The sequence below is a fragment of the Cornus florida genome, unplaced genomic scaffold (genome assembly GCF_030987335.1).
Source record: "Cornus florida cultivar Cherokee Brave unplaced genomic scaffold, ASM3098733v1 CherokeeBrave_3.0.0_Hap2_Chr08, whole genome shotgun sequence".
NCBI classification, from domain to species: Eukaryota; Viridiplantae; Streptophyta; class Magnoliopsida; order Cornales; family Cornaceae; genus Cornus; species Cornus florida.
Genome location: NW_026775578.1, coordinates 9,524,670 through 9,547,242, shown reverse-complemented (window position 1 = coordinate 9,547,242; position 22,573 = coordinate 9,524,670). Strand labels below are relative to the sequence as shown.

At 36.9% G+C, this 22,573-nt stretch overlaps 3 protein-coding genes and 1 pseudogene across 5 annotated transcripts; 1 reads left to right on the top strand and 3 right to left on the bottom strand.

Moving 5' to 3' along the window:
- The first annotated feature begins 581 nt into the window (after positions 1–581).
- On the top strand, positions 582–17,872 carry LOC132269285 (sorting nexin 2B-like). 3 transcript variants are annotated; one of them, XR_009469445.1, is made up of 7 exons: positions 582–1,933; positions 2,053–2,262; positions 2,549–2,809; positions 3,937–4,023; positions 14,141–14,232; positions 17,535–17,602; positions 17,696–17,872. XR_009469445.1 is itself a non-coding variant. In XM_059770433.1 (5 exons), the coding sequence occupies exons 1-5, from the start codon at positions 887–889 to the stop codon at positions 14,219–14,221; spliced, it is 1,686 nt and encodes a 561-aa protein (XP_059626416.1). In that variant the 5' UTR covers positions 582–886; the 3' UTR covers positions 14,222–14,505. The 3 variants fall into 3 exon arrangements, 1 of the variants encoding a protein (XP_059626416.1); XR_009469444.1 differs by having other exon boundaries at positions 14,141–14,242; XM_059770433.1 differs by lacking the exons at positions 17,535–17,602; positions 17,696–17,872 and having other exon boundaries at positions 14,141–14,505.
- On the bottom strand, positions 7,365–8,996 carry LOC132269288 (GDSL esterase/lipase At2g24560-like; annotated as a pseudogene).
- LOC132269286 (PRA1 family protein B3-like) lies at positions 14,730–16,013 on the bottom strand. Its single transcript, XM_059770434.1, has one exon. It carries the CDS (start codon positions 15,604–15,606, stop codon positions 14,959–14,961), a length of 648 nt encoding a protein of 215 aa, XP_059626417.1. The 5' UTR covers positions 15,607–16,013; the 3' UTR covers positions 14,730–14,958.
- On the bottom strand, positions 16,983–18,605 carry LOC132269692 (GDSL esterase/lipase At2g30310). Its single transcript, XM_059770949.1, has 3 exons — positions 17,855–18,605; positions 17,510–17,771; positions 16,983–17,188 (listed from the first exon to the last, which is right to left on the bottom strand). The coding sequence occupies exons 1-3, from the start codon at positions 18,476–18,478 to the stop codon at positions 16,983–16,985; spliced, it is 1,092 nt and encodes a 363-aa protein (XP_059626932.1). The 5' UTR covers positions 18,479–18,605.
- Positions 18,606–22,573: the final 3,968 nt, after the last annotated feature.

Here is a 22,573-nt window from a genome sequence, read left to right as displayed (position 1 = left end):
TATTTTACAAGACTTACTGATGGACTTTACCTCAACTTCAACTTCAACCTACACCTTTGCAAAACACTGAAAAAAAAAACTTTAAAAAATATATATATTTTAAGTCAAAACAAACATAACCTTATTTTTGAATTTTTACACCGTTATACAAAATTCCTGAATGAAAAATAATATAAAGAATAAACATTTTTTTCACCAAAAACATATTTAATTAATGAAACTAATATTGTGCAAGTGCTTTTGAACGAAAAATAAATAAATAAATAAAATCCAAGATATATAGTTATACAATCTATTTAGATTTCACATTCAATATTCTTAATAATCAATAATATGTGATTTCATAAATTAATTTTTTGCATGAATAATTTTCTCAATTTAATTTAAGAAAAATATTATGTAAGAAATATGAAATAGAATTTGTTCACGCCCAATTCCAACCCTCCCTACTTTTTGAGGAAAGGATAGTAATTGGTTTATTTTACTCCGTATTTTTTATGTGTATATATTTGTTATTTTAATATTTTTATCATGAAACAGAAATAGAAATTTACTATATAAAAAGCAATCCTATATCTCTGTAGAATTTCTCTTTCAAAAAAGCGACAGTGATCTTTTCCAACAGAACTTCCAATCGGAAACTCCAAATCCTAATACAGGGGCCACCTAATCGCTATATTCCCCTGCTCTTTCAACTCCGTCGTCTTCCGGCGGCACTGCTCACCCCGGCGCAATATAGCATCTCCAACACAACCACATGAATCAACCAACGTGAACCTATCACTATTTTATCAAACAAACCTAAACCAGTCTCTCTTCGAATTCAAATGAATCTCGTGTTCTGGTTTTTCAAGAAAGCTCGAAGATTATTGTTTTTGTGAATAAGATGATGGGTCCAGAGAACGAGGGCTTCGAAGAAGCCCATCTCTACGCATCAAGAGAAGAGATGGAGAGCCTCGTCCTCGACGATTCTTTGACCACCAAATCTTACTCTAATTACAGAAGTGCCATGACCACACTCTCCGTCTCCGATACTCACCACCCTCTCTCCCCGTCGATCATCGCCACCCCGGCCGACACCGATCCTCTACGGTCGTCACCGCACAGAGATTTCAAAGACCCTAATTCCACTAAAAATTATTCATATATAGAACCACCGCCGTACGCCGACGTCGTTTTTAGCCCGCTCGACGGCGGTGATAACGGAGTCGAATCCAGCAGCGTCGATAGCCCTAGCAAAGATTCGGAGAAATCGTCGGTCTTGTCGAGATCGCCGTCGTCGAGTTCGGAGTATTTGAAGATTACGGTGTCGAATCCTCAAAAAGAGCTTGAGGAATCGAATTCGATCGTTCCGGGGGGGAACACGTATACTACGTATTTGATCACGACGATAACGAACCTGCCGGAGTTTGGCGGATCGGAGTTCAGTGTTCGGAGACGGTTTAGGGATGTTGTGACATTGGCTGATCGGTTGAGTGAGGCTTACAGAGGGTTTTTCATTCCGGTGAGGCCGGATAAGAATGTTGTGGAGAGTCAAGTGATGCAGAAGCAAGAATTTGTGGAGCAGAGAAGGGTGGCATTGGAGAAGTACTTGCGGAGATTGGCTTCGCATCCGGTGATCAAGAAGAGCGATGAGCTGAGGGTGTTTATACAGGTTCAGGGGAGGCTTCCGTTGCCAACAACTACTGACGTGGCATCGAGGATGCTTGATGGGGCCGCGAAGCTTCCAAATCAGTTGGTTGGGCCACAGGAAGTTGTGCAGCCTGCCAAGGGAGGCAGGGATTTGTTGAGAATTTTCAAGGAATTGAAGCAGTCAGTGGCTAATGATTGGGGAGGCTCGAGACCGCCCGTGGAGGAGGAGGATAAGGAGTTTGTAGAAAAGAAAGAGAAGCTGCATGATCTTGAACAGCAACTCAGCAATGCATCTCAGCAGGTTGTAGTTACTTTCATTTTTATATGCATCTATTATACTCATCCAGACACAATGATAAATTGCATTGGTTGTTAGGATCTTTGTCATGGAAACTAAATCTTTATTTTTATCCCAATTAGGCGGAATCGCTTGTCAAAGCTCAGCAAGATATGGGAGAAACAATGGGAGAGTTAGGACTAGCATTTATTAAGTTGACAAAATTTGAGAATGAGGAGGCCATGTTCAACAGTCAAAGAATAAGGGCTGCTGACATGAAAAATGTGGCAACTACTACTGTCAAAGCAAGCAGATTGTATCGAGAATTAAATGCACAAACCGTCAAGCATTTGGTAATGAACTGCACCCTTTTATTTTACTTCTATTTTGAACTTTTTTCTCGTGGATAAATGTTCTTAGAATAAGTAATTCATATTAGATAATTGGCAAAGAAACTCTCAAATGGAATGAATAAAGACCTCATCAGTTGTATGATAAACCAAAGTTCATTTTAAGAACTTGTACAAATTTAAGTCATCCATTAATCTTCAAGTATTAATTCATTATGTATTTCCGTCAAGGTCCTTCTCTAAGAAGGATTCAGTTGCTATTGTAACAGCAGCTGTAAATGTATTTCAGGATACGCTACATGAATATATGGGGCTAATGTTAGCCGTTCACACCGCATTCACAGACCGTTCAAGTGCTTTATTGACAGTACAAACTCTTCTATCAGAATTATCTTCTTTGCATTCAAGAGCTGAAAAATTTGAAGCTGCGTCGTCCAAAACATTTGGTGGTGATAAGTCAAGGATTCGCAAGATCGAAGAGTTGAAAGACACAATAAGGATAACTGAGCATGCTAAAAACTGTGCGGTTAGAGAATTTGAACGGATCAAGGTACTAATTCTTTTCACTTGAACTTTGTCAATAGCTGAAATTGAGGTTCATCTACCTGTAGAAATTAATGATTTGCTTTCCAACAACCTTGGGAATCCTGTTTATGTCTCAAGTGTACTAAAAGACCTTACTTGATTGTTTCCCTCTTGCTTTCTTGGTGAATGAAAATTCAGAATTTCCAAGCGAGAATTTCTCTCCAGAGTTAATAAACTGATACAAAATAACTCAGACCCTACCAATTAAAGTCAGTTACAATATTTTTTCAGCCAGTCACCCCTTCGTAAAGTAATTCTTGTAGTTAAATTATAGGTTATCATGTCTTTCCTCACCAAATTGAGTTATGTATTCTTTTTCTTTTTTTTTTTTCTCTCAGTTTGGCTTTCTTCGTATTCCTCCAGAGTGTATTTACTTTAATTTGAATCTGTTCTTGTTGCAAATAACTGAGCATCTTGGACAACTTTGCTCTTTTATTGCCCAATTGTTGCTAAATATGGGTTCTAATACCCTCATTCACCCTTCCAAATCCAAACTTTTCCACGACAACTTCCCATTTCAGCTGATTTCATTTTTCATACAGTTATTTATTAATTGCTAAAACACAGTCTCTTAAGGGATGGTTTGCCTTACAGCTTCTGTCCTTGGAGAGTTTTAAAATGAGATTCGCTCCTTAACGTTTATTCAGTCAAACTAACAAAGGCATAGATTTCCACATCTCAAAGCCATCTTCATGAATCTCCTCCCCCTCCTTGCACTTGACAGGTATTCAATGATGTTAGCACTCCTAAAGCATTTCTACCCTTCATCATCCCACCTACTTGAGTTCTATGAGCAACAGATTCTCCAATGTTTCCTTTGAGAAGATTGAGCAGAGAGAAATGAATAATGATCACCTATAATCATCTGCTTGCATCAAATGTTCCTTTCTGCTCCGAAACAGATTCTCACATTACCTAGCAATTAATATAGGTGCTCCGAAACTTGTTAACCCACTTTTGTAAGATTACTGCATGGTGTTCTGTCCACGTGTATATGTTATGTTGTTGATGCAAAAATGTTCCTGGATGACATTTATTGACTACCTTCACCATGTACCTAATATATGATTTAATGATTGATGTTAACTGCAGGAAAATAACAGGAATGAGATTGAAAGGCTTGACAGAGAAAGGAAAGCTGACTTCCTTAATATGTTGAAGGGATTTGTGATTAATCAGGTACTTTCTGCTCTTGGCTTTATCTGATGATTGGAGCTTTTATGGAACATACATCTATCAGTCTAATCATAAATGCTCTTGTATGGAAACAAATATTGTCCCTAGCATGGGTTCAACTGGATTAGATTAGCATGAAGAGTTGATAGACATTGGGACAGAAAAATAAAAGTCAACAAGTACTCCTGTATATTTTCTTCTATGATTATTAAATTTTTCTTGAAGCACTTATACCATGATTAAGTGGTAATCTGTGATACATCTTCTTTAAAGACTTTGTCAGAAGATGATTAAACCTATAAGTATACTGGTCTATGAGATTTCTAATATCTAGAGTGGGTGATTGTTGGGGCGTTCTCATCCCCAATTGGTAGTCTGGTGGATACCTTGATTGAGGTGGTTGATATTTTTTGGGGGAATAACATACTTGGGTTTTTGACATATTTGGCTTACGTCAAATTTTGTGTGCATCTGTGTATTGGGGTACTGGTCGTGGATGCTTCAGCGAACTTGGCTTATGATGATAGGGTAATTCAAACTTCTTTAGTTTCTATGAATTGCCAAGACTTATTTCTAAACCAAGTCTTATTGATATTTGGAATTAGTTTTTTTTATTTATTTATTTGGATATGAAGTTTAAGGTTATGAGGCTCTTTGTTTCTCTCTGAGATAAGGTTCTTTAAATGCCCCTCTTGGTTCTGCATTTGTTTTTTCATCTCTTAGTAAACAAGTAACTATGACTTGCCAATTCTCATTCAGTCAATAAATATAACTTTTTAAGTTCCCTTGGGCTCTTATTAATAGATCAAGTCTTCATGATATTTGGAACTAGGGTTTTCTTTGGGTATGAAGTTTTAGGTTGTGAGGCCCTTAGTTTTGCATTCAGTTTTTGATCTTTTGATAAACGAGCAAGAGTTATGCCAAGCCGCCAACCATCTTGTGATGGTGTATGGAAAATAAATCAATAAATAAATAACGAAGAAATAAAATAATGAAAAATTGTTTTCATTTATGTTTTGGGTGCTGTTTGATTACTCAATTCAACGCTTAATTTTGAACGGATTAAGCGCTTATCCAATTGAGTGCGTTTGATAATGCAATTTGAATATCACTAAAAATAGTAAGCACAACTTAAAATGGGGTAAAATTTTAAGTGACAAGGACATCACTTATCATTGAATGCTAAACGCTGGAAATTCAAAAAAAAAATATCCAAAAAAAATAATAATAAATAATTACCACTTAAAAACTTCAGCACTTAATATTCAGCTCTTAAAATTTTCAGGACATATTTTTCAGTTTTATCAAACAACACCTTTTAGTACATCTTTCCTCAAGGCACTTCTTTCATGATTAACTGATATTCAATAACACAAAATATCCTCAAAATGTTGGATTTTATCAGGCTTAGGTGATTTAAAATTACAAGATTAAAGCTGTAGTTATGTTTTTCTTATATGATTGTGGGTTTATTATTTTCCCCATGGTTCAATGGGTGTACTTTTTTATTCGACATATTTAGTTTGCAAGACGGGGAATTCACTGATCTTCAGATGCTCTGCTTATTCTAGAACTTGCATGAGTTAGTTCCTATCAAGAATGTGGGAGACATAGTAGGTTTGATGTCAATCGTGGTGTGCAAGGTGGGTACTAACCTTGCTCTTAGCTTCGCCTTTTGTTGGGTTTGTCCTTCAAATTTAAGGCCTTTTGGGATTCAGCGGTGAACAGGTTTAAGGTTCAAAATGAGACAAAAGGAGATTGACAAGATAAAAAAGGGCTTTGTTTTTTTCAGTTCATTTATTGAAGATGGACCTTGTTTTTGTTAGTTAATTTTTTGCTTGCTTTGTCAGTTATGCGGTGTAGACAATACAAAAGAGACGGATGGGAATGTAATGCGAAATTGCATCGTCAAATTCTTAATCGGATGAAGCCATTGCATAAACAAAAATGTCGTGTCGTATTAACTCCTTAATTTATTTGAAAGTTACAAATAACCCCTTTAGAGTCAGAATCTAAAGTTTAACGCATAGAGACAATGGGACTATTTGTAACTTTTAAATAGCATGGGGAGATTAATCGGCTTGAAATTTTGTTCAAGGGTTTATTGCAAAAAAAGTTTGAATGGTACGAGGAGTTCAAGTTCTAAAAGCTTGTGGCAGTGTGTCCAAGTATTACCTGACTATTAAAAAAATAAATAGAAATAATATAATTTTTTCCTTGTAGCATGAGAATTTTAATTTCAAGGGTTAATTGCAAAAAATATTGAATGGTATGAGGAGTTCAAGTTCTAAAAGGGGGCTTGTGGTAGTGTGTCCGAGTACTACCTGACTTATAAAAAAATAAAATTAAAAAAAAAAAAAAAAAAAAAAATCTGATAGCATGAGATTTTAATATTAAAACAATATTTTATAGCATAAGAATCTTAAATAGATTATACTGATCTCGTTTTATAACATAAATTGCTTGAAATGAGATTATTGATTAGGGTCTCAGACTTTTAATTTTATTCTAATTATTTAATTTCTGGATTGTATTTTAATGGATGGATAGAATGGTTAAGGTCAAAGCCCACTTCTTCAAAGGTTGAGAATATTCCAATTTACAAAATTGGTGCACTAATGTCCCCCTTAATTAAAATGAATTCAATCGATATACTAAGTTCGATAAAATCATCATGGTAAAATGATCATCATCGTTGAACAATGTATGTGTGCTAACCATCTAAGTCTACTCTATAGAATCTGATATATCTTGGTAAAATCATCATCATCCGATGTATGTGTTCTAACCACCTAAGTCTACTCTATAGAACTTTCTCACCAATGGGTGCTGCACCTAATTTTTCTCTCACACTTTCATTAGTGACCCTATTTCTTCTACTATTCCACTCATCCATCTTAACACACTCATTTTAGCTTGAACAATGAATCTCATTTACCGAAGGATGGTTATTGTCCAATTTAGCAGTAAAAAGCTTGAACATTGACGCTATTAATTCGAGTTTGAGACTTAAAGCAATCACTTTGTCAAAACCCAAAGGTTTGTTCAGTTTTGAGTCTTCGATCTCCAAGACCCTACCACAACGGGGCCAAAACAGTGAAATTGTTTCCTAACCTCTTTAATTAAATAAAATAAAATGTGTTGGTTGTTCAAATTGTATTGTTTGGGATGGACCTTTATCCCTCTCCAGTGCGCTGGAGAGGATTTTACTTTATTTTGGACCTTTATCTTCATCTACTGCACATTGAGTAGAGTGAAGATCCACAAAGTATTTTAATTAATTTTAGAACATGCAATCTCAACAATTATAGCAGGCAACTTTTAATCCAATAATGTATCATTAACTAATTTTTTGCCCTACAGTACATCCTAAATAAAACCTCTTACTTGATCTTGTGTATGTCCAATGAACATCCTGCTTCATTTTTGCTTCCCGGGAACGTCATACTTCTGAACTTGGGCATGCATCCTTAACAATCAATGACTGCCAATATCTGAGTACTTTCCTAAGAGATCAGTTATTAGATATTGAGTCACGTACTGATATGTTGATTCACTGGGATGAATGCTATCCCAGAACAAGTACTGGGAACTGTTTGCACATACTGGAGTGATTGATGAACAAAGGGCAGCTCCTTCAACTGTTCCAGTCCCACAGCAACCTCTACTTGTTTCCACTAATCCTGTCACAAATTGTGTCAGTAAAATTCGCCTTTGGAGTTAATTACAGTTGATGAAGATGTCCTCGTATACTATATATACACACATACATTTTCTCTATATAAAAATACGGGTATCTATATCTTCTCGTTGTTATTACAAAAAGTTAAACTCATGTTATCCGTTCTATGGTGATGATAAGCTTATAAGCAGTCCCAACAAACATGTTTGATGTTTTTTAACATAAAATGTGTCATACGGAGTATATGCCAATCATAGTGGAAGGTAATGATGTGCATAATTTGGAAGCTAACCGTACCATATTTTTGGGGACTGTTGATCAAGTTGTTCATTGGCGAATATATGTCAGAATAGAGAAGTCTGGTTCCTGGAAGTGATGCCTGAAGTTGAGGTAAAAGATTTACGAGCTTCTGATTATACGATTGAGCGTCTCTGTTCTGGTCATCTAAACAAGTTCTTGAAAAGAGAGGCTCTAATTTTGCTGTCATTTGGAGTGGCAGACAACCCACTGGAGGAAGCCCAGATATCGCCATTGTACAGCACCCGAGATTGTACAGTTCCTAAAAAAATAGAAACTATTAAATATAGATGTAGCATTGTTATAGCAGTAGATCAATATACTGATTTAATCTAACTTACAACTTAGCATGTTAGTTTTAGAGCCATTACATAGAGAGAGAGAGAGAGATTTAACCTTGGCAAAAATTTGTAGCCTATTTTGCACAAAATCTTGGTACCCGTCACTGTCGAACTGAAGCCTCCTTATGGGTGTTATAGAAATTGAATATAAAATCATTTGATCCTGCACTAATGACAACCAAAGAATCATTGATTATACTCTGAGCCTTGTCTTCCCCCAAGATTCTTTTAAGTCTCTCAATGTAGCTCTTTAGGTACTGAGTTTGCTTTGAGACCGGGATTGCACCAGTTGCAACAGTAGTCAGATCATCATATCCTGATCCAGCAGATGCAAAGTTCACACCTGTAGGTAGTTCATCATCCAGTATATTAGGATCAAGGAAAGGAGGAACAGTCTCTTTGATTCCTAGTATTGTGACCAAGAAGTCCGGGATGAGTCTTCCATTAGAAAACCTCCCTGTAGCAATATGGTCGGGAAAGTCTTGGCCATATGGTTGATGATCGGCTTTGAATATGGTATAGATATAGTTGTTATTGCCTGTATCAACTGTCGAGTCACCAAAGACGAGAACAGCAGAGAATTTTGGTATGGACACACCATTGCATGTGTTGGCTACAAGTTGCATTAGGAAGATGAAGAAGAGAGTTGGTGCCATTGTTAAGATGCATTCTTTCACTGAGGTAGCAATTTATGGTTTCGTGAGTTGGGCATAATTAAAGCATGTACATTTTTAAACTGCAAGTGAGCCATTAATCGGAGTTGTAAAAAGATATGGCCAAGCTGTGAATTTATGGTGCTTTAGTAAGTTGAGGAAAATAGAGAATCGTGTAGATACAAATGCTTCATTGAATTTAATGCTCAACTATTTTTCTTTTAATGAATTTAACGCTTATGATCTGTACTAAGTTACTAACTATGGCTTTTTTTACTTATCAAAAAAAAAGAAGTTATTAACTATGGCTTTTGGGTTGGATTTTTTTTTTTTAAAAATTTTAAAATGTGGGTTTATGTCATTTTGCTTCTAACTAATGTTTCCTCAAGATGAAAAGGGAGTAGCTTCCCTTTGTTTCTAAGATTAACTATGGCTTTGTTTCAAGATGAAAGAGTGTGATTGTTCCTGTGGGGGAAGTTCAGGAGGTGGACACTCTGGCTGCTGTTCTAGGATGTGGGACGCAACGCTTTCCCATCTCGTACTTGGGTTTGCTGCGGGGGGACTCGGCTAGGAGGGTGGGAAGTTGGAACCCGGTGATTGAGCGGGTCGAGAGAAGATTAGCGGGTTGGAAAAAACAATATCTGTCAAAGGGCGGTAAAGTTACGTTAGTGAAGAGCACTTTGTCAAGCCTTCCAACGTACTTTCTTTCGCTTTTTCGTATTCCAGCCTCTATTGTTGGAAGACTAGAAATGCTTCAACGTAATTTCCTTTGGGGGGGTCGCGGTGAAGAGTTCAAGTATCATCTTGTCAAATGGGAACAGGTTTGCAGGCCTATTCGGTTGGGAGGGCTTGGAATTAGGAGATTGGCCACTTTCAATTGTGCTCTTCTTGGTAAGTGGCTTTGGAGATTTGGTAAGGAAAGACATAGATTATGGAGAAAGGTTATCTCATGTCGCTTTGGGGAGGAGAGAGGAGGGTGGTCAGCTAGATCAGTCAGGTCTGTTGGCGGAGTGGGGGTGTGGAGGGCCATTGGTAAGGGGTGGAATGCCTTTTCCAAACATATTAGATTCAGAGTTCGGGATGGAAGAACTGTCCGGTTTTGGGAGGATCCATGGTGTGATGATAGGCCTTTGGCCCTTTTGTTTCCCAGGCTTTTTAGGATTGCTATTGACAAACATGCAATGGTTGCTGACTATTATCGCCTTGATAGTGGAAGGTTGTCTTGGGATGTGCGTTTCCGGCGAGCTTTTCAGGATTGGGAGCTGGATGATGTCACTGGGTTTTTGGCTCTTCTTTACGGACAGGAGGTGGAGGGGTCTGGGGCAGATTCTTTGATTTGGGTGCCTTCTTCTCAGGGGATGTTCCAGGTCCGGTCCTTTTTTGTGTGCCTTTCTGGTTTTCATGGTACCTCATTCCCATGGAAGACGGTGTGGAGGTCTAAGGCGCCTCTTAGGGTGGGCTTTTTTGTGTGGACTACTGCTGGAGTAGGATTTTGACGTTGGACAACTTGAGGAAGAGAAGACATATCATTGTTAATAGGTGTTGTCTTTGCAAGATTAATGGGGAGTCAGTGGATCATCTTTTGTTGCACTGTCCTGTGGCTCATGATTGTTGGAGTTTGATGTTTGGCCTGTTTGGTATTCATTGGGTCATGCCTCGGACATCTTGAGAGTTGTTAGATATGTGGAGGGGCCAATGGGTGGGGGCTCAGGTCAGAGTTTTTTGGAGGGTGATCCCTTTTTGTATTTGGTGGAGCCTTTGGAGAGAGCGTAATGGAAGATCTTTTGAAGGAAAGGAATCCTCCATTGGGGTGTTAAAATTTTCTATCATTTGTAATTTGTTTTGTTGGGGTCAGGGGAGAGACTACTCCTCTCTTGAGGAGATTGTTGACTTTATGAGTTCTTTGAATTCATAGGCTCCGTTTTCTTTGTATAGTTTGGGTCGCGTTCCCCTTTTTGAACGCTTTTAATACAATTTACTTATCAAAAAAAAAAAAAAGGTAAAAAAGAGAATTTCATGACTACTATTTGATGTTCGAAAAATGTGTTGAAATGCAATTTAATAGGAAAGTTTTCCAAGGGTTGGTGAATATCACAAAGACATAAATTCTTGAATTATCTCAGAAAATGGAATCAGATTATGAGGGGCTGCTTTTATTAATCAATTCAAATTTTTTACTAATAAGGTCTTTCTGGATCTTCCCTTCAAGGTAAAAACTGAATTTCATGACTACGATTTAATGTTCGAAAAAATTGTTGAAAGGCAATTTAATAAGAAAGTTTTCCCAAGGGTTGGTGAATATCACAAAGACATAAATTCTTAAGAGTTATCTCAGAAAATGGAAACAGGTCCAAGTACAAGTTACAATGGTTGAAATGCTTGCATAAATTAGCTTCTGGGAATTGGGTATGCATATTACTTGAAAGAGAGTTCATGATCTATACCATTGCAAAATAAATACTGGGTAGGAGTTGCACACACTGGACAAAATGTACTACAAAAGAGTCCTGTTTCCATCAATCCAGTCCCATAGCATTCTCTGTTGGGTACCGCGAAACCTGTTTTGTGACACACCATTAGTAACAAATCACTTTATATATATATGATGGCTCACTAGCAATTGAGGATCAAAGTTTTCTATCAACTTGATCTCGAAATTTAACCAAACATTGATGTGTTCATAGCAAAATTAGGTGTGTGTGTGTGTGTGTGTATTTTTGGATGCATTTATATGCATGTATTGTACTTGCAAATATAGGTCCAATCAACCTTAATGCAGTTCAGTTTACCATATTTTTGTGGATTGTTGACCATGTCAAACATTGGTGTGTATATATCCGCATAGACGATTATGCTCCCTGTATATATTTTAGATAGCAATGCTTCAAGCTTCTGATTGTAATTTTGAGCATCTGAATTTTCATCTTCCAGATATGTACTAGCAATGTTGATCTTTGCAGTGATTTTGACTGGTGCACAAGCCATAGGAGGTCTGGTCTGTGAGATTTCTAATATCTACGGGGTTTATTCCAATTGGCAACTGAATGGGGAGCTTTATTAGATAATTTAAGTCTGTTATACTCGTTATTTGACGATCCCCTCATCATTATATCCGACTCTAAGGTCCTGGTGGATACCTTGACTGAGCTGGTTGATACTCTTTGGGGAATAACATAGTTGGTTTTTGACATATTTGGTTAGAGTCAAATACTCTCTCTTCATCTATATTGGTAAACTAATAAAGTTGTGGATACTTCAACGAACTTGGCTTGTGATGATAGGGTCATTCAGACTTATTTAGATTCTATGAGTTGTCAAGACTTTTTAATAAACCGGTTCTTCATGATATTTGGAAGAAGTTTTTTGCTCTTTTTCTTTTTTTTTTTCGATATGAAGTTTTCGGTTGCGAGGCCCTTTGTTTGTCTCTGAGATAAGATTATTTAAATACCCCTCAGTTTTGCATTCGTTTTTTCACATCCTAGTAAACAGGTAACAATGACTTGCCAGTTCTCATTTAGTTAATTAATATAACTTTTCAAATTCCATTAGACTCTTATTATTAAATCTAGTCTTCATGATATTTGGAAGTAGGGTTTTCTTTGGGTATTAAGTTTTAGGTTGTGAGGCCCTTTCTTGTCTTTCTTTGGGGTTTGTGTATATGTCAAACGAGTTAGGGTCTATGCCAAACCGCCAACCATCTTGAGGTGGGTGTATAGAAAATAAATCAATGAATAAATAACTAAGAAATAAGATAATTTTAAATTGTTTTCCTTCATGTTTTAGTAACGTCCTTCCTCGAGGCACTTCTTTCGTGATTAACTGATATTCAATAACATAGATCTCCTCGAAATGTTGGATTTTCAATCAGACTTCGGGGATTCAAAATTACAAGATTAAAGCTGTAGTTTTGCTTCCATGGCTGTGGGTATATTATTTGCTTATGTACATTTTGAGTCAACATATTTAGTTTTCAAGACAGGGAATTCACTGATGTTCAGTGCTTTGCTTATTCTATAATTCGCATGAGTTAGTTCCTCCTATCAGGAAAGTGGAAGACGACGTAGGTTTGGTGTCAATCGTGTTCTGTATGGTGGTTGGGTAATACCCTTACCTCTTATCTTGTTGGGTTTGTCCTTCAAATTCAAGTCCTTTTGGGATTCTGTGGTGAAAAGGTTTAAGGTTCAAAAGGAGATTGGCAAGATGAAAGAAGAACAATTTTTCTCCGGGGAGATGCGGTGAATACTCTCATGAAAAGTGCTCTCTAGCTTACTGGTGTCACTGTGTCCATCTTCACCATTTGGTGTTGGTGAGGTTGTTGGAGAAGTTTCGGAGTTTTCTTTGGGTATGCATGGAGAAGATTTCAAATGTCACCTGGTGGAATGGAATGTTTGGTGCACTATGGTGAAGGAAAGGGACCTGGGAATTAGGAGTTCTGGTGCTTCGATTAGGCACTATTAGGCAAGTGGTTGTGGAGGTTAATGCGGACATCAATGGAAGTGAGCCATTGGTCTTGGGGTTTGTGATATTGTGGCCCAAATTTGGTGCTGGGTCACGACCCGCTTATGACCCGACAAAATTTTAAACCCCCCCCTTTTTTCTTTTTTCTTTTTTTTTTTCCTTATGAATCGTAGATCCTAATTATTCTCTTGTAGCCCGATATATAAAGGCGCTTAGGGTTTGGAGTGGTGTAAGGGAGAGACTTTGAAATTTGTATAGAAACAGAGTGGGGTTGAAAACTTGTAATTTTCAATTTTACACAGTGAAAACTTTCGCCGGATTCCAACCATGGACGTAGGTTTTTTCCGAACCATGTGTAAATCTTTGTGTGGCATGTTTACATTTTTGTCGTAATTCTTGATTCAACTTGGGTTCGTTGTGTCTCTCACAACAGAGTTGATAACAGGGGAACCCCCTCAAGTGATTAGTGATTTTGGGTTGTGAAACCTGCCCATTGTGACACTTAGCTCTGAAGCGTTCTCTTTTCATTTTTTTTATTCCTCTTCTCAGCTTCTCAGTGTCAAAAGTTTCTGTACTGATTCCTTTCTCTCTTTCTTTTTTTTGGTGAAATTGTTTGCTACTTCTTTCTCTATTCTTTTTTTATTTTTTTACTTTTTTGATATTTAGGGTTTAATATGTGGAAATTACAGGTGGCATATGCAGAGAAAATTGGGAATGAATGGGCAAAAGTTGCAGAGGAGACTAGTGCGTATGCAAAAGGGAGCCGTTGAACTGCGTGACTGTAAATTTTGGTTCTTTAGCTTTTCCTTCTCTTTTTCTTTATATTTTATTTATGTGCAACCTATTATTAGGGTAAATAGCTGCACATTCTTGATCAAAATAAAGATAAGAGAGCACTTGTTATTTATTTTTTTCCACTTGCTTCTGATCTGTTAGAGTTTGTTACATACCCTTTTCTTAATTTTGGTGTTGTAGATTACTCCTACTGTTAAACTGAAAGCTTTCCATTATTGGATTCCTTGATTTTTGACATGATAATTAGTTACTTATATAACCTCCATTTTGCTTGGTGACTTAAAGTGGTATTCTGTGATGCATTCTCCTCTTGTGAGGATCTGAAATTTTTTTCAGTGTAATTGCTTGATCGAGTATGAATATATTGCAAATAATATGTGATAAATTTAAATTCAAATAATATGTGATAAATTTAAATTCTAAGCCCCGCCGACATATAATTATTTACTTTTAAAAAAAAAAAAAAAAAAATTCCTGAACGCACATCGGTAAATCAGTAAGAATTTATATGGATGATACAAAGTAAATCAAATCATTACACTTGGCATATAAGTATCATCATATAAAATTATGATCAAATTAAAATTTCGAAGAAAAAAAAATTATGATCAAATTTCTTCGTGGAACTAGGAAACACCAAATATAAGAATGCCGATATAAACAGTAAAAATCAATGGAAGAAAAAAATAGGACCGATCATCAGATCCTGCAATTAGACACGCGAGATGATAACAGAAGGTGCTGCGGCGACAGCAGCAGACGATGCGGCCCCACCGATGAAGGAGAAGAGTCCAGATCCGGATCCAATTGGATCTTGATCATCAAGGAACAGATCCTCAGGAACCCTAAATGCACCGTGAACGCACACAATCGCCAATCCAACCAATGCAGTCGACATGAGTAAGGATCCAACGCTGGTGAGGAAGATCACGACCACTGTTAGTACGATCAAGATACCTAGGGTTTCGCGGTCGGAGAAGGTGCGGCCAAGGACGACGACAGGCTGATCGGAGGGGCGGAAGAGGTAGAGGAAGAGCCAGGCGGCGAGGAGAGAGAGGAGGGTGATGAGCGAGAAAGGGTGAGAGAGGAGGGAGATCCCGAGTACGGCTGCGAGCAGGGTGAGGTAGTTGACGCGGAAGTAGGAGAAGTTCTTGCGGACGCGGGAGGCAGCCTCGGAGACCGAGTCCGGACGGGAGAAGGCGGTGTAGTCGGCGAGTTCGGACCACGCGCGGCGGCGAGCGGAGGCGCGTCGGAGAGAGTCGGAGAGGCGTCCGACGAAGGCGCGGAAGGCGGGGGTGGCGATGGATGAGGGTTGGGATGGTGCGTGGTTGGAGATCGGGAGTGTAGGAGGAGAGGACATTGATGGAATTCGGAGAAAAGCTAGGGAGATTTGAAGGAATATAGGGTGGAGAGAGCGAATATAGGGTGGCCGGGGAGAGATAGTCTTCTATGATTGACTTGTGAAGTACTAAAGTGGGGACTTCCTGGTGAGAGATATATAAAGGGGTTTTTGAGGGATTATGATGTGTGTTGTAGATACAGGATTTTGATGCGAGTTTGGATGTTGAAAACCGTTGATGTTAATGGACGGTGATGATTGGTTTTGTCGGTGGTCGGACGACTTTGGCTTGCTTTATGATTTACGCGGTGTACTGGGAAATATTACGAAAGAGACCGAAGGGAATATGAGGCGAGATTGCAACAATGGGATGAAGTTGCACTTTAATCTCTCTCTAATTAATACTTCATATGGTTTAGATATGGTTGGCTAGACCAAAACTAGTTATGAAAGTAAAAGAAAGGAAAGTGAAGGGACAAAAATTAAGTTTTCAATATTAATTTGATTAGCATGAAAATTTAAAATTATCATAAGGTAACTTACCATAAAAGAAACGACAATATTTTAAGCTCACAAATTTTTTTATGAAAATTGATTTTCTTTCTAATTTTCTTTTTCTTGCTAACTAATCTCCTAACAAATTTTAAAATTTTCCATTTTTTTTTTTTTTTTAACCAGTACATGCTAAACCAAACAAACTCTATGTAAATTCAATCAATCTACTATGTTCGGTAAAATTTTCCTTTTTTTTTTTTTTTTTTTGTTTTTAACCAGTACATGCTAACCAAACAAACTCTATGTAAATTCAATCAATCTACTATGTTCGGTAAAATTATCTTGAAAATTACTGTATAAAATAATTGATCACATGAAAAAATTTCATATCGTTAAAATATGTATTTCAACAATAAATCTCATTTACTTGAAAAATAGTCATTGTCCAATTTAACCTTAAAAAGCTTTGAACATCGATTCCATTTATTCGAGTTTGAGATTTGACATGTATTGTTATGGAATAATAGACTCTTTATTAGCTTATGTGCACTTGACATGATTTTATTTCATTTTGGACCTGTACCTTCTTCGGTGCACCACAACATCTAGTGCACATTGAGGAGAGTGAGGATCATTCCACAAGAAGTATTTTAGATAATTTTAGAACATGCAATCTCAACAATTATAGCAGTTACGTTTAATTCCACTACTGTATCATTAACTGAATTTATTTTTCAAACTACTGTATCATTAACAGATATTTTACCCTACAGCACATACTAAATTAAATGTCCTGCTTGATGTGTGCTTGATCTTGTGTATATCGAATTAACATCCTGCTTGATTTGTGCTTCCCGATAGCTGCATACTTTTGACTGAACTTGAGCATGCATCCTCAACAATCAATGACTGCCAATGTCTGATAACTGGGCTAAGATTTCATTCTCTAGATATTCGGCAACATATCGATATGTCGTTTCACTGGGATGAATGGTATCCCAGAACACATACTGGGAATGGTTTGCACATACTGGAGTGTTTGGTGAACAAAAACCCCCTGCTTCCACTGTTCCAGTCCCACAGCAACCTATACTAGTTTCCACAAATCCTGTCACACATTGAAACATTAATATTCTACGAGTATGTATATATCCTTTTGTTGTTACTACAAATAAATTGAACTTTGCATCTGCTGCATCTGCTGGATCAGGATATGATGAACTTTGCATCTGCTGGATCAGGATTTGTTGTTACTACAAATAAATTGATTTGTGCTTGATCTTTTGTTGTTACTACAAATAAATTGACAAGGTTATAATTGGTCCCAGCAAACATGTTGGATGTTAATTAGCATAAAATGTGTCATATATGCTATTCATAGTAGAAGCTAGCTAATTAATGGTGTGCATAATGTGGAAGCTAAGCGTACCATATTTTTGTGGATTGGTAATCAGGTTGTTCAGTGGCTCATATACGTCTGAATAGATCAATCTGGTTCCTGGAAGTGACACCTGAAGTTGAGGTAAAAGATTTACAAGCTTCTGATTATATGATTGAGCATCTCTGTTCTGGTGATGTAAACAAGTTCTTAAATAGGGAGGCTTTAATTTTGCAGACATTTGGATTGGCAGACAACCGATTGGAGGAAGCCCAGATATGATCATTGTTCGGCATCCGAGATTGTAGAGTTCCTAGAAATTTAGAAACTAGTAAATATAGATGTAATATACTGATAAAATCAAGAAAGGGAGGGACACAGAGAGAGATATTTAACCTGGACAAAAATCTGTAGCCTATATTGCACAAAATCTTGGTATGCATCAGTGTCAAAGTGAAGCCTCCTTGTGGGTATGTCATAGAAATTGAAAATAAAATCATTTGGTCCTGCACTAATGACGACCAAAGAATCATTGATTATACTTCGAGCCTTGTCTTCCCCCACAATAATATTAAGTCTCTCAATGTAGCTCTTTAGATACTGAGGCTGCTTCGACAATGGGATTGCACCAGTTGCAGCAGTGGTCAGTTCATCATATCCTGATCCAGCAGATGCAAAGTTCACACCTGTAAGTAATTCATAGTCCGGTAAATTTGGATCAAGGAAAGGAGGAGCAGTCTCTTTGATTCCTAGTTTTGTGGCCAGGAAGTCCGGGACTAGTTTTCCATTAGAAAACCTCCCTGTAGCAATGTGGTCAGGAAAGTCTTGGCCATATGGTGTATGGTTGGCTCTGAATGCAGTATCGATATAGTTGTTATTGCCTGTATCAACAGTGGAGTCACCAAAGATGAGAACAGCAGAGAATTTTGGTGGGGACACGCCATTGCATGTGGTGGCAATGAGTTGCATTAGGAGGATGAAGAAAAGAGTTGGTGCCATTGTCAATATACATTTTTTCATTGAGGTTCCTATTTATGGTGTTGAAAGTTGGGCATATTTTAAGCATGTAGATTTTGACTTGCAAGTCAGTCATTAATAGGTATAACAATACATGGTCTATCTGTGAAGTTATTTTGCATTAGTAAGTTAAGGGAATACAGATAAGCTTTGTAAATATGGATGCTTCATTGAATTTAATGCTTAATTATTTTTTTGTTAAATGAATTTAATGGTTATGATCTGTACTTATCTATGGTTTTTGTTTTATCTTGATTTTTGTTTTGTTTTTGTTTCTAAAGTTAACGCCTCAGGCTTAGGGATACCTGGACAAGGACAGAGTCATTTATAATTCAAGTGGTTGGTCAAGTTGCATCAGAAGTGGAGTCTGGTCAGTGTTTAAAATCTATTAATATTAAATTAGTTGACTAACACATTTGGTATACTCTGACTAAGTGAGTAGCACTAGATTTATGAGGGACTGCTTTTGTTAATTAATTCAAATTTTGTACTATTATGTTAGTTTACTGGATACATTTTCAAGGTTTTTCTGGATCTTCCCTTTAAGGTAAAAAAGGGAATTTTTTTTACTACTAGTTACTGCTTGAAAATTGCGTTGAAAGGCAATTTTATAAGATAAGTTTTCCAAGGTTTGGTGAATATCACAAAGACATAAAGTCTTGGATTCTCAGAGAAAATAGAATCCTGTTTCCATCTAATAAGAGAAGTTTTCCAAGTCACAATGTTTGCATAAATTAGCTTCTGGGAATTGGGCATATATGATTTATTAGGTTGAAAAAGCGTTTGTGATCTATATCATCCCAAAATAAGTACTGGGGAGGATTTGAACACCCTGGACTAAATGGACTACGAAAGAGTCATGTTTCCATCTATCCAGTCCCACGGCATTCTCTGTTACTGTTAGTTACCACTGTGAAGCCTGTTGTGTAACATTTGAGGATCAAAGATTCCTATCATCTTGATCTTGAAATTTTACAATACACTGATGTGTTCATAACAAATTTTGGTGTGCATGTATGTGGATGTTTGTATGCATATATATTTGTGTGTGTGTGTGTGTGTGTGTGTGTATTTTAGTTGCAAATATAGGAATAATCTACCTTGATGCGGTTCAGTTTACCATATTTTTGTGAATTGTTTACCATACTTGGGAAGTTAGAATAGTTGAAAACTGAAATGTCCGCATAAATTAGCTTCTGGGAATTGGGCATATATATTAGCTTAAAAAAGAGTTCATGATCCTAAATGGACTACAAAAGAGTCCTGTTTCCATTAATCCAGTCTTGCAGCTTTCTCTGTTAGTTTCCGATAAACCTGTTGTGTGACACACACCATCAGTAACAATTCACTTCATATATATGATGGTTCACTAGCAATTGAGGATCAAAGTTTCCCATCATCTTGACTTCGAAATTTAACCAAACACTGATGTTTTCATAACAAAATTTGGTTTTTGTGTGTTTATGTGGATGTTTGAATGCATATGTATATATTATACTTGCATAATTTGGGCTAATCAACATTGATGCAGTTCAGTTTACCATATTTTTTTGGATTGTTGAGCATGTCAATCAGTGGAGTGTATATATCTGCATAGTCTGCATATGTGCATAGACAATTTTTCTCCCTGGAAGCGATGCCTGTATTTGAGTTAGCAATTCTTAAAGTTTAAAGCAAAGTAATTAGGTCCTGAACTTACTAACACTATAGAACCATTTATTATGTTTTTAGCCTCTTCTTCTCATACAACTCCTTTAAGCTTCTCTATATCACTCTTGAAGTACTCAGGTTGCCTCACACTGGTATAACTCCAGTCTCCAAATGCACCATTACTTATGTCATCATATCGATCTCGATCCAGCTGATGCAAAACAGACACCTGCTGTATGTAGGTTGTCATTAGATAGATTTGGATCTAGGAAAGGTGGAAGAGTCTCCTTTAGTCCTAGTGCCGAAGCCAAGAAGTCAAGAGTGAGTTTTCCTTCCGAAAACTGTTACGAAATTAAACAGAAAACAGATCAAAACACACAGATTTAGCCTAGTTCAGGGATTTCACTATGTTCAGAAAAACGGCACATAGAGAGTTCAGAATGAAATAAATACTCCCGTACTAGGAAAACATAACAAGTACAGAATATAACAAAATACCTTCATGTAGGAACGCGACTGGGAAATTCTTGACCTTTTGATTCAGAATAAAAAGTGATACCTGGGAATCACCAAAGACAGAAATAGCTGGGAATTTTGGCAGGTTCGTGCCATTGCTGAATATATTGGTAATGGTGGTGCAAACCTGAAGGAGGAGTGTGAAGAGAAATAGGGTAAGAGCCATAGGCATGACAGCTGCTTTTAATGCTATAACATTCATGGTTTATGGTGTACAATTTTCATTACTGATTTGCTTGAGAACCATCAAGAAGAAGGTGATTACATAATCTTCTTAATTTGAAAGTTATTATTGAATTTGATGTTTTAGTAAATCTTCCAAGTCCTGTTTTCTGATTTGAAGACATGGGAACAGTTTTGAAGTATGGATTTATGTTTTTTTTTTTTTTATGATCATTTGACTTCAATGTGGTTTTATAAGATTGTAGATGCTTAACACAAGTTATATAATGTAAAGAGATTACATATTCTTCTTAATTTGAAAGTTTTTGTTGAATTTGATGTTTAGCAAATCTTCCGAGTCCTGTTTTCTGATTTGAAGACTTGGAACAGTTTTGAAGTATGGATTTATGTTTTTTTTTATGAGTGTTTTCATTTGACTTCAATGTGGTTTTATAAGGTTTTAGATGCTTAACACAAGATGGATAGGAGCATAATTTCATTATATATATATATATAGCGAAGTAATGCCACTTATGTGAAGGTCAAGGAGAGAGAACACTGATCACAATTTAATATGGAGTAGTAGAGATTGAGTCCCATGTGACCAAGGCACCATATGAGTAATCATGACAGTGCATATGAACATGTTCAATCGCCTACAATATAGAGTGAATATTATTAGTAGGAAAAAAGAAATAGATTAAGGGTGGTTTTTGCTATGAGAGGTTCAAAGTGAAGCATGGTAGATAGCTATTCCATATTCTTCCAAAGTATGTACAATGCAGAGGAGAGAATTTAGATATGAACTTGATATATACATGAATGAATATGCCCACAAGCTGTACTTCTTGTGGCTGCATGCTCAAAAGTGTCCCAACAAATTTGATACCCAAATAGCAGAATGAAAATTTAGACTCAACCAAATTGGTCCCGTTGATGGGGTAATTTAGTTATTTAGAAGGGTTCTTGTTAATGGGTTGGTATATTACATCTGTTGAAACTTTGTCTGCAAAGTGATAATATTAGAAACTAGTCAAATGGTTGTACTCTGACTTCATCTTTAAGATTGTAAGAGTGGGAATTTGCTTGGATGTCTCAAATTCAGTTTATTACTGCAGGAGAAGAAGCTCTAAGAATCAAAAAGACCCTACCAGTATTTTCTCAATGAGAAGAAGCTCTAAGAATCAAAAAGACCCTACCAGTATCTCGAGTTGCTTGATTGTTTTTTGCTTTTCATAGTAATGCATGATGTGGTACTCTAGTCACCGAGGACTCTTGAAGTCTCTGGAGGTGTAGGATAGTGTGGATGTTTGGTTGACTTGATAATGGCTTCATCCAAAGTTTTAAATGACCTAACGCAACATTAAGGTTTGATTATTCATTGGTGAGAACCATTCGAGGCTTTAAATGACCTAGCACAATGCTAGGGTTTGATTGCTAGTTGATGAGAATCCTTGGAGGCTTTAGATGACCTAGCGCAACACTAGGGTTTGATTGCTTGTTGGTGAGAACCGTTTGAGACTTTAAATAACATAGTGCAACGCTAGGGTTTTGATTTGCTCGTTGGTGTCTGATGGCAACGTGGTTCAAGTATTTTAGTGAATTAATATAGTGTCAAGAGTGCTAGAGCAAATTGCTTACCTTTCGCTAAGTTTTGACACGTGGCTTAGTTGTGAGCCACTCATACAACAACCAAATCAATTTTGGGCATAGCCTGAATTGATGAAGATGAAGAACAATACTTCTGGAAAGTAAGAAGTTGCCAAGTTG